Genomic DNA, 16,875 nt, shown 5'->3' on the forward strand with positions numbered 1-16,875 from the left:
GAAATGTAAAAGATCGCATCACAGTTGTTATGTATTGAATGAGGTCCCAGAAGCACACGCACATCTTCGTCAGGCGCAAATTCCTGAATCGGGCCCGCCGTCTCAGTTCTCCCCAAACTTGTCAAGAAGGCTACCGCGCCGTCGACTCAGTTCTCTGCAAACTTGTCGAGCAGGGTACCGGGCGGTCGATGCAGCTCTCTGCAAACTTGTCAAGAAGGCCTCCCCCGGCCTCTCAGCCACTCCTCTCTCGGACACACACACACAGCCAAACCAGTCTCTGGTTACCGCGCCGTCGTCTGTGTTCCCTCTAAGCTTGTCGAGCAGCGTACCGGGCTGTCGACGCAGCTCTTTGTAAACTTTTCAGGAAGGCTTTCCCCGGCACCTCAGCCGCTCCTCTCTCGGACACACACACACAGACAAACCAGCTCCTGCGACTCTGGTGACGGGGCTTTTCCGAAATGATATATTTTTTTTCTTCATTTTTTTCACAAACTCATTCAGAGGCTCAAAACTGCTCATGAAACAACCAAAGTGCTTGAAATGTAAAACATCGCATCACAGTATTGAATGAGGTCCCAGAAGCACACGCACATCTTCGTCAGGCGCAAATTCCTGAATCTGGCCCGTCGTCTCAGTTCTCCCCAAACTTGTCAAGAAGGCTACCGCGCCGTCGACTCAGTTCTCTGCAAACTTGTCGAGCAGGGTACCGGGCGGTCGATGCAGCTCTCTGCAAACTTGTCAAGAAGGCCTCCCCCGGCCTCTGAGCCACTCCTCTCTCGGACACACACACACAGCCAAACCAGTCTCTGGTTACCGCGCCGTCGTCTGTGTTCCCTCTAAGCTTGTCGAGCAGCGTACCGGGCTGTCGACGCAGCTCTCTGCAAACTTGTCAGGAATGCTCCCCCCGGCACCTCAGCCACTCCTCTCTCGGACACACACACACAGCCAAACCAGCTCCTGCGACTCTGGTGATGGGGCTTTTCCGAAATGATATGTATTTTCTTCATTTTTTTACAAACTCATTCAGAGGCTCAAAACTGCTCATGAAACAACCAAAGTGCTTGAAATGTAAAACATCGCATCACAGTATTGAATGAGGTCCCAGAAGCACACGCACATCTTCGTCAGACGCAAATTCCTGAATCGGGCCCGCCGTCTCAGTTCTCCCCAAACTTCTCAAGAAGGCTACCGCGCCGTCGACTCAGTTCTCTGCAAACTTGTCGAGCAGGGTACCGGGCGGTCGACGCAGTTCTCTGCAAACTTGTCAAGAAGGCCTCCCCTGGCCTCTCAGCCACTCCTCTCTCGGACACACACACACAGCCAAACCAGTCTCTGGTTACCGCGCCGTCGTCTGTGTTCCCTCTAAGCTTGTCGAGCAGCGTACCGGGCTGTCGACGCAGCTCTTTGTAAACTTTTCAGGAAGGCTTTCCCCGGCACCTCAGCCGCTCCTCTCTCGGACACACACACACAGACAAACCAGCTCCTGCGACTCTGGTGACGGGGCTTTTCCGAAATGATATTTTTTTTTTCTTCATTTTTTTCACAAACTCATTCAGAGGCTCAAAATTGCTCATGAAACAACCAAAGTGCTTGAAATGTAAAACATCGCATCACAGTAGTGTAGTGTATTGAATGAGGTCCCAGAAGCACACGCACATCTTCGTCAGGCGCAAATTCCTGAATCTGGCCCGTCGTCTCAGTTCTCCCCAAACTTCTCAAGAAGGCTACCGTCTCTGTTCCCTCTGAGCTTGTCGAGCAGGGTAGCGGACGGTCGACGCAGCTCTCTGCAAACTTGTCAGGAATGCTCCCCCCAGCACCTCAGCCACTCCTCTCTCGGACACACACACACAGCCAAACCAGCTCCTGCGACTCTGGTGACGGGGCTTTTCCGAAATGATATTTTTTTTTCTTCATTTTTTTACAAACTCATTTAGAGGCTCAAAACTGCTCACGAAACAACCAAAGTGCTTGAAATGTAAAACATCGCATCACAGTTGTTATGTATTGAATGAGGTCCCAGAAGCACACGCACATCTTCGTCAGACGCAAATTCCTGAATCGGGCCCGTCGTCTCAGTTCTTCCCAAACTTGTCAAGAAGGCTACCGCGCCGGCGACTCAGTTCTCTGCAAACTTGTCGAGCAGGGTACCGGGCGGTCGATGCAGCTCTCTGCAAACTTTTCAAGAAGGCCTTCCCCGGCCTCTCAGCCACTCCTCTCTCGGACACACACACACAGTCAAACTTGTCGGGAAGGCTTCCCCCGGCACCTCAGCCGCTACTCTCTCGGACACACACACACAGCCAAACCAGCTCCTGCGACTCTGGTGACGGGGCTTTTCCGAAATGATATTTGACACGGGGTGTGTACGGATCATTGAGGCCACACGAGGGTTAACAGACAGATTTCAAACCACATGGGATCAATGTTGTGTTGTGACGACAGTAACCTCCTTCACCTAATGTTTTAGTTTTCATTAATGAATGTCCTTTAGTCGCTTGATGATTTCTTAGGATGATAAACTCGTGAAAATATAGCTGGGTTGTTTGTCATTAATACAATTAATTATATTTCTATTAGCGTGCACGTCTCTTCTGGTTGCTCGGCAACTGTACAGACGCTTCTCACCCTCCCGGAAGTGCGTGGCTCTAAAGGAAATATGGCGCACAGAGCAGTGCATATACCAGTTGTATGCATTGCTTCAATATATTCGTTTACTGCATTCTGCTTGTCGATTCTCGTCGCGTTTGCAGCATTTGAAGTAGTACACGCCGACAATGCGTTCAGTGCGAGCCACACTGTCCCCATCGGCGCTGCGAGAGATCTCCGGTGAGTTCCCCGACACGTTAGGTCACTGTTAGCTAGCAGGTTGACTCCATGCTAACGGGGAATTGTCGTGCTTATTCTTACATTGCAGCTTTAGGTTACACACTTATCCTGTTAAAGCTGTACGTATTTACTTCTCAATCCCGTTATTCAGGCTTGACCGCTTGTGTTGATAAACCCTGTTGTCTTGATAAGGGATAAAGGTGTAACGTCACCTGACTCCATTCAAAAAGATGTCCGTTTAATGAATTCTTACGTTTTAGAACCACAAACTTTAAGGAGAACGAGCTCTTCATACAATTTACAAGACACGATTGTGTCGTAATATATTTCGGCGTATACATGGTTACTTAGGCAGGACCAGAGTGGTATATGCCCCGTTACTTACAGCGTAGGAGTAACGGTGGGAACACATAATCATATGATAGAACAAGAAACCGTGGTGTGTTGATGTTACATGTAGGGCGGTTTGTATTGCTAACCTTACTGGCTAGATGCAGTGGTCTCCTCATAAGAATAGACTACGAACGATAGGGCTTTTAATGTCTGACAACGTGTATTCATTTGCACTATGCATGCATAGCATAGCTTCCAGGTGTTATGCTATGCATGCTATGCATGCATAGCATAACACCTGGAATAAGAATACAATGTAATTGTGCTTGTGACAAATAGGTTAAACGGAACAGCAGCAAATGAGACCAAAGACAAATCTAAAAATGTTACTACGGCATTACTTTAACCATTTATTAGGTAATACAACTACACATATAAATATGTTGCTTCACTCTTATTCATTAACGTCTCAGTATATCATGTAGCACTATTTTTTGGGGGGAAATCGTTAGAATATGTTAAATTGTCTACAAGACAGTATCCATGATCCAGGTTTATCAACAAACCACCTTTTTAATGTTGGCACAGGTTGCAAACTCCCTGGATACGACTATGTTATTTAAATATTATCATATTGCCTAAATATATATATTTCACAATTTAAAAAGATTACATTTATTTAAAGCTTTAAATTGTGGTTTTCTGAAAACAATTTGAAAGGTTTCATCTATGACAAATATAGCCCTGCTTTTGTTAGACAAATACTTTTTTTATGATACATTTAAAATTGGATCAATGTTGCGTTATTACTGATGTTTTAGCATTCTCACTGGTGTTTGCTGACCACAGCGCCTGATGCTGCTTTGTATCCATCCAAAGGTTTTCTAAAACATCTCTTGTCCTCTTTTGTTATCTCAGGTACCTTTTGTATGACGTGAACCCCCCGGAGGGCTTTAATCTGCGGAGAGATGTCTATATCCGCATGGCCTCCCTGGTGAAGACTTTGAGAAAGGGGGGAGATGACTGGGTATTGGTGCTGCCCCCCTGGGGTCGTCTCTACCACTGGCAGAGCGCTGATGTCCATCAGATTCGCATCCCGTGGGGGGAATTCTTCAGCCTCACGAGCCTGCAAGTCAATGTGCCTGTCATTGAGTACGAAGAATTCATCGCTGGTGAGCTTTTCATCTTGGTGACCCAGACTAAAGTTACATTTAAAACATAATTATTTGTATATGTTTTCTAAATAATTGAATGTATTTTAAGCTTCTTAAACTATCGTTTTAATAAATAGGAATTGTTCTTTTTATTTTTTACAATGCACATCCACCACTTTTTAATCAGCTATTAAAACAGAGTGCTTCCTCTCTTGGATCTAGAAAATGGAGGCCCATTTATAGACCAAGTTCTGGTATTGCAGAACTACGCAGAGGGATGGACTGATGGAAAATGGGAGGAAAAAGTTGATGAGCGGCCGTGCATCGACAAGCTGATGTACTCCAAAGATAAACAGGGTTTCTACAGGTAAAGCAACGAAATGCACTGAAGCCAAAAATGCAAAGCTCAAGGTGTGAAAAAGATAAACTGTCTAACTAATATGTAACAAATGGGGTTTTGTGGTAGCGGCATGTAGAAATTGTTTGAGTTTAACACAAGATACAGTTTTTATTCCTGTTTCATTGTGTTGTAATCACTCGCGGCTACAATCCTAAACCATCCTAGTTTTCTGAAGATTTTTTCTGTCTTGCCCTCGTTTGGAAGAGGATTTGTTATTGTATATTTGTTCTTACACAAAAGAGATTTATTGAGCTTAAATGCCCCCAAAAAATATGAATTTGTAAGTGTAATAATTCAGTAGACCCTCCTCCCACAGTCACTGATCACATTGACAGTATGCTTGTATTAATGATATCCATCTCTACCTTCTTGCTCACACATCTCTCTCCTCTCCATATATAACCAACTGTCTACATTTGTTCTTGTTGTGTTTCCAAGGGGCTGGTTTTGGGGCTACGAGGAGACGAGAGCTCGAAACGTAACGTGCATATCAGCCCAAGGACATGCCTCCATCATGGCTCCAGTTCTTCAGAAAAATATCACAGTGACGTGAGTGTACAGAGCAACATGCTGATATGAAATACATATAAATATACACATACATGCAAAGTGTGTAGACATCTGTCAAGCGCCAATGTCCGGTAAAGAATGCAAATCTTTTTTTGTTCTGTGGTTGTGTTCAGTTATATTAAGCTTTTGTAGCATGAGTACAAGTATCTCATTTTACATCAACATATGATTGGTTTCTGACTTTATCGAGCACTTCTATTTGAGGAAAGCTACTGAAGTTAAATTGAATCTAGAGCTAATAACCATTACGACTGCTACTGTACATATTAAACAGCAAGTGTAGCTAAACAACTAGGTGAGGTAACAAACTACCAGGATCACAATATAGCATAAAATGTATAATGTGTTCAAACTTATCACTGAAACAAAAGTATTTAGCATACATCCTCAAAAAGACAGCAGAGCCTTGTGTACTTGTATTTGTAAAAAGCTGCAACGTGATTTAACTTCATTGTTATCAAAGTGCGGTATTGCTTACAGCTTGAATCTCTCTCAGATCATGATGCCGCTGTCATGGATAAACTTGTTTTGTACTGCACAATTTTACAGATCAGTTATGCTTGACCGAGCAGAGACACTGCTCCATGATCACTACGCTGGAAAGGATTACTGGGATGTAAGTCAATTAATGGGCTAATACCATACCTGTTTAATTATGTTGGTGAGGGTAGTAGATGGCATATTTTTGTATATATTGTTTCAATAACCTGATGGTGGGTGCCTCTGCAACTGTCTGTGTCTGATGTAGACCCGCCGCAGCATGGTGTTTTCCAAGCACCTGAGACTTATAGGAGATGACTTCAGAGAAAAGTACCTGAACTCTACAGATGACAGAGACCATACCATTTACAGTGAGGATTGGACTCGCATGAAAGTGAGTCAGTGTATCTGAGTGTGGCATGATTATGTGATGTGGAATCAAGATGTTTAGATGTACAGTAGATTATCAGTATTCATCATATAAGTGTATCATTTATTAAGATCTGGCTCTCACGTATTTGATAATTGTTAGACTTCTTTGCGCCAATCATGTCACCAAATCAGATAAGTTAATCACACCCATTACTTCTCAATGTTTTTTTGATCTGTGTGTTCTATTTGAGTCTGACCGAATTCGGTAGTTTGAAAGTTCAGCCTTTTGATGATCACATCTTAAGTAGTAGTTACACACGTGTATCGTGTCTTTTCTCCTCAGGCCAAGCTAGGATCAGCTAAAGGTGGTTCATATCTGGGGGTCCACCTACGCAGAAAAGACTTCATCTGGGGTCACAGAGAGGATGTGCCAAGCCTGAAGGGGGCAGTGAAAAAAATGCGCAGCTTGATGAAGAAGCACAAACTCGACAATGTGTTTGTTGCAACAGATGCAGATGAGGAAGGTAAATGACAAACCGACACATGCAGAGACGGTTTACCAATGACTATTTATCTTATTAAAAAGGCCATTTGGGTATTTGGTGATGATTATTTTTTTCTGATCTAAAAGCATGTATATAGCATTGACACAATACCAAAAGAAGTATGTGTATTATAATGCTAATAATAATGTAATGTAAAAAGCTTTTGAACTAGTAGTGTAAATGAAATCACGAAGTAGCAGTAGCATTTACAATAAAATCATAGTCATGCTTTTATAATCCTGTTTACTCTATGTTACTTTGCAGAATTAAGGGAGCTGAGAGGCCTGTTGCCAGACATGGTGCGGTTTGAGCCGTCCAGAGAGGACCTGGAGCTCTTTAAAGATGGAGGGGTGGCCATCATTGACCAGTGGATATGTGCCCATGCAAGGTAAGTTAGTTGTCATAGTTTTTCACACATATTCATAAAATGATAATAAACATAACAGTTTATTATGATTAACATGACAGTTTATTAACCAGCTAACTGGTATCGGAAAATAATTCAATCTCCAGAAATTTGTTTCGAAAAAAGTTAGTCACTCTAGTGGCCATTCACTTAAGTCCAGACTCATCCAGTACAATCATCTGATCAAATACATTGGGCCAGTATTTTGTTTAGAACCAAATACCTGCAAAACTAATGGCATTCTGACACAACAGCTGTACTTTGTGTTTTGTGTTTGAATTTGCTGTGCCTAAGTTCAGCTTTATAGAGCTACTAATGTGGCTATAGACACACGTTACTATATCATTTTGGAGTATTGTGTTTAGGTTTATTTAAAAAAAAAATCAATAGAAATAGGGCTCAATATGAAGTGTTTTCTAAATAAATCATTTAATTTCAATGCATAATCATTTAATTGTGCAGATTTGATAATTTGCCTCATTCAGACTTAAGGCACTGGACGTCTGTTACCCAATGCCCTATTTGGAAAAATACAAAATTGAAACACCTACCCATGGAAAAAATGCTGCTCTATGACATTCAGTGAAAACATTCTGTCATCATGTATCATGCTCATACAATTTGATAAGGTACATGTGATCTTTTGCATCACTGACTGTATCGTGGGAAATGCTTCCAGAGTAGGAAGTAAACAGCCCTCAGGCTGGCTCCTCCCCCAATCAGTGCCAGCAGTTGTCATGCCCTCGCCCCTTTTTGGGCCTATAAGGTGGCTCATGGTAGGCATTAGCATTAGGTTTGTTCAAGATAAACTTTGCCTTAGTTCACTGCACCTGTCTTGTTGCTTGTTTTGCTTCTTTTCTGCACATTTTGGCTGTTTTTATTATTTTCATTGATTAATTTTTACTGAAACACATCTCTATTCAAATATCAGTAACACATCTTTGTGCCTTAAGAATCCTAAAAGAATCGTATATTTCCTGGGGTGTAATTCCCCAGTTGCCCTTGTTGTTTTTTGTTTATATTTTTTCAAACATTTATTTTTCAGATTCTTCATAGGAACATCCGTGTCCACCTTCTCTTTTCGGATCCATGAAGAGAGGGAGATCCTGGGTTTTGACCCCAAAGCTACATACAATCGTTTCTGTGGGGACACTGAAAAAGAATGTGAACAGCCCACACACTGGAAAATCGTTTTTTGATGTGACCAATCACTTTCCTGACACACGCAAGTGCCGAAAGCAGTGTTAAAAGTGACATATATTTGTATGCAATATACAACATATTTGAACTGTTTTATGGTGTATTTTTTACTTTTTATGGTTTCCGAGTTGTGCAATCAGACAACTGTGACTGAACTTTGTGCTCAAAAGGCCAAGACAGGGCTGCCAAACCTGTACACAACAAGTAAATCTGCTAAAATATTTTTGGGGTTGAATGTGAATCTTTCTTGACAGCCTGGTATTTTACAAGATGTCTTATATTTATTACCAGCATCACGAGTGAGGAAAATATGTTGGATGGCAGTATTCTCATTTTAACATTTTGTGAGATTCAAAGATGTTGAGCATCTAAACTTTAAAAGTGCTACATTTCAAATTTTGAGCCCTATATTGCAGCTAACAACACTTTGTTATGTGAAGATATAGTGATATAATGGCATTCTGTCCTGAGCAGGAAATGAAGTCAGTTCATTACAAGCTTCTCTGTACTGTGTTGTGTAGCTAGTCAGAACCGGTTTGCCCACTGCAAACTAGTTTGCTCGCAAAATGCACTGCTCTCGTATAGTAGTTACCACCGATAACGCCGCCCACACTCACGGCATCGGTACAGAAGCTTAACTTCACTCTCCGGTTTACCAGGTTAACGCTGTTGTCTCTCTCAGTACCGTTGCTGTTGTTTGAACAGTTCTTGCTGTTCGCATCATTACCTTCTAGCCACTGACTCAGTTGTCGTCATGATGTGTGGAGGCAATCACTCAATCACATAATTGCTTCAAATTTGAATTTTAGCACTTTTACCTATTCTTTTAGTTTTTGTATACAACTTGGTATTTCAGAGATAACACCAAATATAATGCCATAGTATGAAGACAATGCATTTTTATTCAAGGGTACACTGTGGAGTTTTATTTTGAAAAAGTAAAGCTGTTTTCTGTGGTCCTTATGAAAAGTTGAAGTGTAAGTGTGTAACAATAAGCTCTAATTACCTTGTGAAAACATTTACAACGCTTATTTTTTTTAGGTACTTTGAACCCTTTAATATTTGTATTCATGGTTGCGTTCTTCTTCACTGCCTTTTTTTTCAGCACATTACTTAGTTTCTTGCTTAGTTTAAGTGTATTGCACCACCTCACTCTCGTCTAGTGCACTTGCATATGAGCCTTTGTGCCTTTGCACAAGATAAAGACAACAACGGGATCTGTTCACTAAAACACTAATCAACAATGAACTCGTGGTAAAAGGAACCTGCAGGTTACCTTTCACAATAGAGAAGTGGAAAGAAGCTTACACCTCCCATCTTCCAATGTATTTTTATGAATGGTTTCATTAGATTACATTACAATATTACTGATGTTGTAAAAGTAAGACAGACATCATACATAACACTATTATGATGAACTTCAATGGCGCTCAATTCTTTCAGCCTCTTCTTTTTTATGTGGCATTGACCTCAATAGTGTTGTTATTAACAATAGTATTATTGAAAGGATTTGAGGTCACAAGGGACCCACTGTGTCTCGTCAACACGAGCCAGCCATGAAGCTGTTCTGTTACAACACATTATTTGTTTCCATTCCTGAGGTTGTGTAGTTTAAATTTTGAATAAAAGGTTTTAGCAGAAGACATGACAGAAAAGATTTTTTTGAAAATTAAAAACAAAATTACATTGCTGCTATTTTTTTAATCTATATATCTTTTTATTTTAACGAGAGCAAGTCAACATCAGAGGTTTAAAATGTTTGTGGTAACTTCATTGCGTAAGAGGTTGTATCGTATCATGTTTGGTAATTGACTCAGAATTCCTTTGCCACCAACGACAATGTTTAAAAGACAAAAGGAAATCGACAACTAGATAATTTCAATACTTTTTGTTTATTTATATCCGTGTCATTAAAATATTCCCTGATGTATAATTACCAGGAATGGGAGTGTTGTTGATCATGTGCATGCACAGCAGTATCTTAAGTGAGGTCGAGTACAAAATACTCCCTTTGCAGCAATGTTTCTCACTACTTTGTGTTTACTGGCATACCATCAGCTCCCTCACTTTTTTCACGCATGTTCCTATCAAGATGGCAAACCAGTAGAACTTGATAATGGCCTTCTCATTGGCACGTAACAATACAATAGTGTCATATGTCCTATGTTCTTGTTTGGTCCAACCCTGAAATGTCCATTGTTTTCAGACCGGATGTCTGATGGAAATAATCCACTTTACATAGTTGGCAGATGCTACTATCATACAAGGAGTTTACAGACTTCTTTTTTAATCTCATCCAGTTTATAATATTGTCATGTCATTCATCATTGTCTGTATCAGCAGTGATATTGTTTACTAACACAGGATACGTGTGGAAGAGTCAGCGAGAAAGTGATTTTAGCTTCAGTCACTTGTGTTGCTTGAAGAGTTATTGTTTTTGAGATCCTTCCCAACAACATCTTACAACTCTGAGTAATTTACTGTGTAATCATAATGTAATGCTCGGCATTGCCCTGTTAATTTAATTAATTAAGTGCCCATGTTTGTAGAACTCTTTGACCATTATAGGTAATCTTAATCACTGTATGAAAAACCTGACGAAACGTCTTTATTTAGTTTAATCCTAATATAGATTTCTATTATATCAATGTTATGATCAGGTCGAAGAGGACAATGTTACCATGACGGGTTCACTGAAACTCCTACACTTTTTTTTTTATGTGTTTGTTTTACTGTTGTGTAAATACAAGGGTAGGAAATTTAAAGGGGCAATCCTGTCACATCCCTTTAATGCCAGCAGTTGCATGTGTCTTCCCCCGTCGCAGCGTTGCCTTCCCGACGCCGAAACAGACCTTCAGGTGTTGCCAGAAGTGCGTCGCCTCTCCCTTGTGTGGAGCAGACAGGTCGCAGCCAGAGGACACGCCCTTCTTCAGAGATTTAACAGGTCTCGCGCAGGTGTTGCGGCTCCCATACGCGCGAGACACGAGACACGGAACAACGCTTCTTTTTGTCCCTAGCAGATACTTCGACGTCGTTGTTTTTTGTTTTTTTTCGCCATGTCCTTTTTAGGCCTGAGAACAACTCATTTGACCAATTAAGAGGACAGACGCAACCAGGTAGGTTAAATGGTGTATTGGTGCCTTCTATTGTTTTATCAAGAATTAAGTCCTGCCATTCAGTGTACCTTTATGTGGATTCCTGATGATCTTTTAAATATCACAGTGGATATTTATTTTATATCTGGATTATTAGACTACTGTAAAAAAAAAGAAAAAGAAAAACAATGTTAACCTTCTTTCTCGGCAAATGGAGTTTCAGGGAAATTTTCAACTTGTTCTTCCTTTGAGCACTTAGAGGACTTCATGTTCATCATGGCTTGAAAAAATAACTTAGCAACAAATATGCGGAGCCTATGCTGATACATGGCGGGTAGACATGGTTATGGACGGATGGATGAATTCTTCTCATGTGTTTTGTCTTTAGCCTCTACTGATGGCCTTCTTCCGGCAGCTAAAACTCCTTCTCTGGAAGAATTGGCTTGCAGCCATCAGACAGCCAGTGAGTGACATTATTAAAGTACAATGGCAACTGTAATTGTATTTCCATATATAATATTTAGTCTATGCATTATGATATTGCATTGTAGCATAAATCATAGACTAAATAAAGGTAATAAAATAACAACCACTCTACTGATGGGATTCTCCATATGTCATTAATATTATACCATTGGACACATATTATATGCAGATATTAAATACTCTTTATAAACTGATAGTTAGCGTATTCTGATATTTTGTGTTATAGCTATGGTCCATGACTCTGATCGTCTGGCCTCTGATCATCTTCACCATCATTGCTGTGGCTCGCAAACAATTCCCTCCAGTACTAAAAGATACATGTAAGTGTAAAACTGCACAGAATAAGGTGCTTTGTTATAGGTGTTTTGTTCGTGACAAGATTCGAAAAGTCTTTCTACTCTGCAATCAATTTCAATTTGATGATGGTTTACACAAAAAATCAACTGCAAGCAAACAGAATGAAGCTGTCAACAACTACTTCAAATAAGTCACAGCCATGATCAGCCTCCGAGGTGCCCTGTCACTACAATGTGTTACAGTAAAGATGTCTTGGCGGCCTTTGAAAACATTTGAATCTGGTCAGTAAATGAGTCTGATGATATCTTAAACTTTCTTTTCATCAAGAGAAAAGCTAAATCTGAACGAAAGAACAATGTGGCAAACCAAACAGAAAGATCAGATTGGCTAACATGTGCATTCACACAATATGACTGGGCTTGGACTGCAAGATTTTTGTTTGGCACCTTAATAGATTGCACCTTTCAGACAGTCCAATTTCACAACCAAGTATACAAATGGAAATTCCAACTGAAACATGAATAGCTCTTCAGATCAGAGCTAATCCCTGCACTGTTGACATGGCGTTTGTGTGCCTTTATTTTTTAAATGCAGTTGACTAAGAGGACATTATTTATCTGCAATACATGCAAGTAAAGGGGTTTAAGGAGGGAACGTTAAATACATAAGTCTGCCTTTGAGTACAAGAATAGATAAGAGTTGAGTATTTGGTTGTAGAAGGATGGGCAGAGAATGCAACCAGTCGGTTTGAAAAAACACATGACTTACTAGTAAACCTGGTTCTTAAGCAAATATGCAGCACACATTTACAAAGGGATATTTATTAACAGCATTAGCATAATTCAAAGCGCCTGTCAAGGGTGATAAAGTTTTGTTTTTTCATTACATACAACAATAAGGCTTACCAGTAACCCCTTCTACTTTTGTTCCTTTAGTTTAGTTTTTGTAGAGAATATTCTGAGGCATGAATCAGGTACTATTGTGTTACAAATATCTGTTCAATGCTATTAAGTCATTCCTTGTGATTATTACAGAAATGTCCAATAACTATTTTCTATCAATGGTCTTTGTTGTTTTTAGAGGCATGCGCTAAAGTGAAAGACAAATAATTAGGATTTGGGAGTATTGGATTGAGTGTGGCACTGTTAAACAGAAATGAATAAGAAATTAGGCCAATTCATAAAAAACATTTGAGCAAACGAAGTAAAACCATTTACAACAAAATTCAAGTTTTTAATGTATTCTGTTGGATGAGTTTCCCCTTTAACCTTTTGGTAACATTGTTGTTGAACAGTTTAAGTAGTGTTGATGATATTTGCCTCTACCAGTAAATTATATGAACTTCAATTAAATCTAATTTACCTGTAACTCATTTCAAGTAGTTCCAATCAAATATTGTTGTATGTCAAGTGCACATAATTAAGAACATGGTCTTCTAGGCTTTTGAAACAATTCATAATGGAGGTTTTTTTTTTTCAAGTATCCTCACGACAACAACAACTTTGATATTGTCTCATCCAGGTTTTGTGGGACCCCGAAACCTGCCCAGCGCAGGCTTCTTTCCTTTCCTGCAGACCCTCATGTGCAACACAGACAGCAACTGTCAAAACAAATCCAGCCTTGTAAACCCAGCTTCTTTAAAGTCAGCTAGGACATTTCCAATGGATCCAAGGTACTCCCATTCAGCTGTACACATTGTATATGATTTATTATCTGACCTGTACCGCAGAAGTGTATGAAAGGTGGATTACGCAAATCTCCACCCAACCTACCTTCTGTCAAAAAATCCTTGGAAGAGTGAATGTTGTTTAAAAACAGATTTTGCTTGAACCTTTTTCTATTGCCTCATCTGATCCCATTGACACTGTATTACAGTTCAAGCCCACAGTTTCAAAGGATTTTCAATTTCCCCGGGAACTCCAGACATGATGCTGAAGCACTGATTAAGGCCTTGACCAACCTTTTGGGTATGATATTCTCATTCACAGACCTGTCTTTATGGGTACAATGCCCAAATAACATTTCATGTTTTTTCAGTTCAGTGTCACACCACCAATTCTGATTAAAGTTGTGCACTTGATTAGATTTTTTTGTCAAGGAGCCCCATTTACATTAAGGCACAGACAACCATTTTATGATGTTTTGGAGCTGAGACCTAATTAGAAAGATGGAATAACCATCCTCTGTCCAGAATAATGCAAATATTTCTAGAAGATTAGGTCGAACATTGTGAAATAAATATGGAAATCGTATTTAACGTCACAACAGAAATAGTTTGATATTTTGGGAAATATGCATACTTGTTTACTTGTTGAGAGTTTGCTGAGAAATCAATATGTATCAAAGTGAAGCTAGCTGTTTCGCTCGCCCCCAGTCTTTATGCTAATATAAGCTAACTGTCTCCTGTTAGCTTCATATTTAATGGACAGATAGTGACGAGGTTATAAGCTTCTTTCTATTCAAATCCTGGGATAAAGCAAATGAAGATATTATCCAAAAATGTTAAAATATTACTTTGAGAACAACACTGGCTCCCAAATGTTGGACTTTGTTTTGTCCAGCCTCATATCATGTTTGCATTATGAGGTGATATTAGGCATTACTGTAATTGCTATTCAGACATTTTTTTTAACAGTGTGTTATTGTATTAAAGGTCCATCTCACCAAGGAAGTTCTAATAATGCCTCTCTCATGAACGCAGTAATTACCACTCTCCCGGGAAATCAGGTGGGTAAATGGCATAACAAAACTGCTGAGAATAAGGAACAGCCTTTTTACTTATTTTATTGGAATATAATTAACCCCTTGTTTGATCTCTTATGAATCGGACATTGTTAAGAGCAGACGATCCAGTATTCTCTAAAAAAAAAACTAAACATGCGTATAGGAAGAAAAATCAAATTTCACAAATGTATTTCCTGTTTGAATGAATACCAGCATTTAATAGATAACTGTAATCTAGGAGACCATGGACAAAATGATGGAGTCAGTAAACCTGTTGAAGAGAGCCATCTGCAAAATGACACTGCCCATTGTTAACACAACATCGCCCAGCCCCTTCACCAATGCTACGGTCGCTTTCTGCAAGTCCAACAACACTTTGTTGGAGTTCTCGCTCAAAACACTCAACCAGGTGTGTGTGTGCTTGCATACGTGTATCAGCTTGTTTTGAACAGGACATTGGGGTTTTATTTCTGTTTTATGTAAACAAAATTGAATAACACCGTTTGTTTTGTTGACTTTGAAATCACCTCCTGTTGTCAGATACTGACAGATCTGATGCTGACAAAACCAGATGAGATGATGACGATGGCTGGGGCTACAATGTTGACCTTGGATCAGCTGCAAAATCAGACCTCTCTGTGGGAAAACCTTCTCGCTATTCCCCGGCTCTTTTCTTCCGGTCCCGATGAAGTGCTGGCTGGCGTGGAGGCCATGCTCACCGACCTACAGGGGTGATTCTTTGATGGAGAAATTCAAAAATGACCAAAGACAAGCTCTGTAGAGGTGTTCATTTAGTTAGTCAGTTTAGAAGAAGAAAAACATGAAGGGAATAGCATGATTATGCTGTGTTCTACTAAATATTGGATAAAGGCCCCGGCATGTTGTCTATCAGTGTTATGGTAGATTCCACCGTTGGCATGGCTCACTTAAACAGTTTGGAAATCCTGTATTCAACTTTAGTGTTTGCTTCATATTATATTGGTTAACAATTTCTGGAATTAGTTCTTAATTCATTAATTATGTGAGGTGAATCACCTGATTTTGAAGAGCTGCTCGAAAAAAGTTTTAGTTTCATAATATGTTTTAAACATCCATGCGTGTGAAACCCAGGTTAGAAATACTAGTCTCAGGTACAATAAAAATTCCAGTGACTTCAAATAAAACTCCTCCATTGAGATTGTCTTTTAACCACTCGGTCCAGCCCTGTGCGCAACCCACATTGTCTGAGACTTCAGGATTTAGAACTGACTTCTAAATCACAGTGTGTGTTTGTCTAATCATTAGTTTGTCAAATGTTTTCTGCAGATTCTGTCTTGTTTTGGGCACTAAATGTTTTTCCCCCTGTGGTCTTTCTAGTGCTTTGCATCTCATTCAGAGGACGATCCCTGAAACTGGGGACTCACTTTCCGCAGCGCTGCCGCTCCTCGCGGGAAGCATTAACGTGATCCAATATGTTAAAAACTGGCCTGGCAAAGGTGACTTTCCATCAGCTGTATTTCAGCCACAAAAACTTCACACATTTCACAGTGTTTTTTATTTTTATTTAATGGCTATTTTGTATGTTTGATTTCTATTTTTATAAATATGCAGATAAATGTACCATCAATAAGGCTACTTAATGTACCTTTATGTTACACTATCATTTCTTAAAATGCTGGATCACAATAAAGACAAGACATCATGTTGATGGAAGCTACCAAGCAAATGACAAACAATTCAACGAGGATATGAAAACACTTGAGAAATGTTGCTGGTCCTGTTTTATGCCATTCGAGTTTCACCTGACCATGTGATTTGGTTCTGCTTAGATGCGTCTATTTCCCTTGGAACAGTTGTCACGTTGGAGAATGACTCACTAAGTGAAATTACAAAATATGTTCTACAAGAAGTCAAAATACCACTGGACAAGGTATGTGTTGACTATCATCAAGAAAGAAACATAAAACGGCATGCCTTTTTTTTTTTTAACTCTATGAAAATAAAAGGT

The 16,875-nt window shown here is 39.9% G+C and overlaps 2 protein-coding genes across 2 annotated transcripts in view; both read left to right on the plus strand.

The window, feature by feature from the left end:
* Positions 1-2,625: 2,625 nt before the first annotated feature.
* pofut2 (protein O-fucosyltransferase 2) lies at positions 2,626-8,509 on the plus strand. The gene is made up of 9 exons (XM_068571775.1): positions 2,626-2,826; positions 4,078-4,331; positions 4,536-4,680; positions 5,152-5,262; positions 5,833-5,899; positions 6,032-6,157; positions 6,479-6,659; positions 6,945-7,068; positions 8,132-8,509. Exons 1-9 carry the CDS (start codon positions 2,657-2,659, stop codon positions 8,283-8,285), a joined length of 1,332 nt encoding a protein of 443 aa, XP_068427876.1. The 5' UTR covers positions 2,626-2,656; the 3' UTR covers positions 8,286-8,509.
* A 2,858-nt stretch (positions 8,510-11,367) lies between these two features.
* abca12 (ATP-binding cassette, sub-family A (ABC1), member 12) overlaps positions 11,368-16,875 on the plus strand; it is a 56,351-nt gene continuing 50,843 nt past the window's right edge. The window contains exons 1-10 of the mRNA XM_068573041.1: positions 11,368-11,402; positions 11,770-11,844; positions 12,094-12,187; positions 13,686-13,836; positions 14,040-14,131; positions 14,818-14,891; positions 15,130-15,297; positions 15,429-15,619; positions 16,245-16,363; positions 16,697-16,797. Coding sequence (XP_068429142.1) covers positions 11,779-11,844; positions 12,094-12,187; positions 13,686-13,836; positions 14,040-14,131; positions 14,818-14,891; positions 15,130-15,297; positions 15,429-15,619; positions 16,245-16,363; positions 16,697-16,797 — 1,056 coding nt within the window. The 5' untranslated portion in view covers positions 11,368-11,402; positions 11,770-11,778. The remainder of the gene's footprint in view (positions 11,403-11,769; positions 11,845-12,093; positions 12,188-13,685; positions 13,837-14,039; positions 14,132-14,817; positions 14,892-15,129; positions 15,298-15,428; positions 15,620-16,244; positions 16,364-16,696; positions 16,798-16,875) is intronic.

Source organism: Clinocottus analis, unplaced genomic scaffold, assembly GCF_023055335.1.
Source record: "Clinocottus analis isolate CAN_PGR_092001 unplaced genomic scaffold, fCliAna1.0.p SCAF_12, whole genome shotgun sequence".
Classification (NCBI taxonomy): domain Eukaryota; kingdom Metazoa; phylum Chordata; class Actinopteri; order Perciformes; family Cottidae; genus Clinocottus; species Clinocottus analis.

Coding starts and splice junctions, on each gene's coding strand:
- pofut2 (XM_068571775.1), top strand. CDS start 2,657: ATGGCGCACAGAGCAGTGCATATACCAGTTGTATGCATTGCTTCAATA. Junction 5,263..5,832: donor CAGAAAAATATCACAGTGAC/GTGAGTGTACAG, acceptor ACAATTTTACAG/ATCAGTTATGCTTGACCGAG. Junction 7,069..8,131: donor TGGATATGTGCCCATGCAAG/GTAAGTTAGTTG, acceptor TTTATTTTTCAG/ATTCTTCATAGGAACATCCG.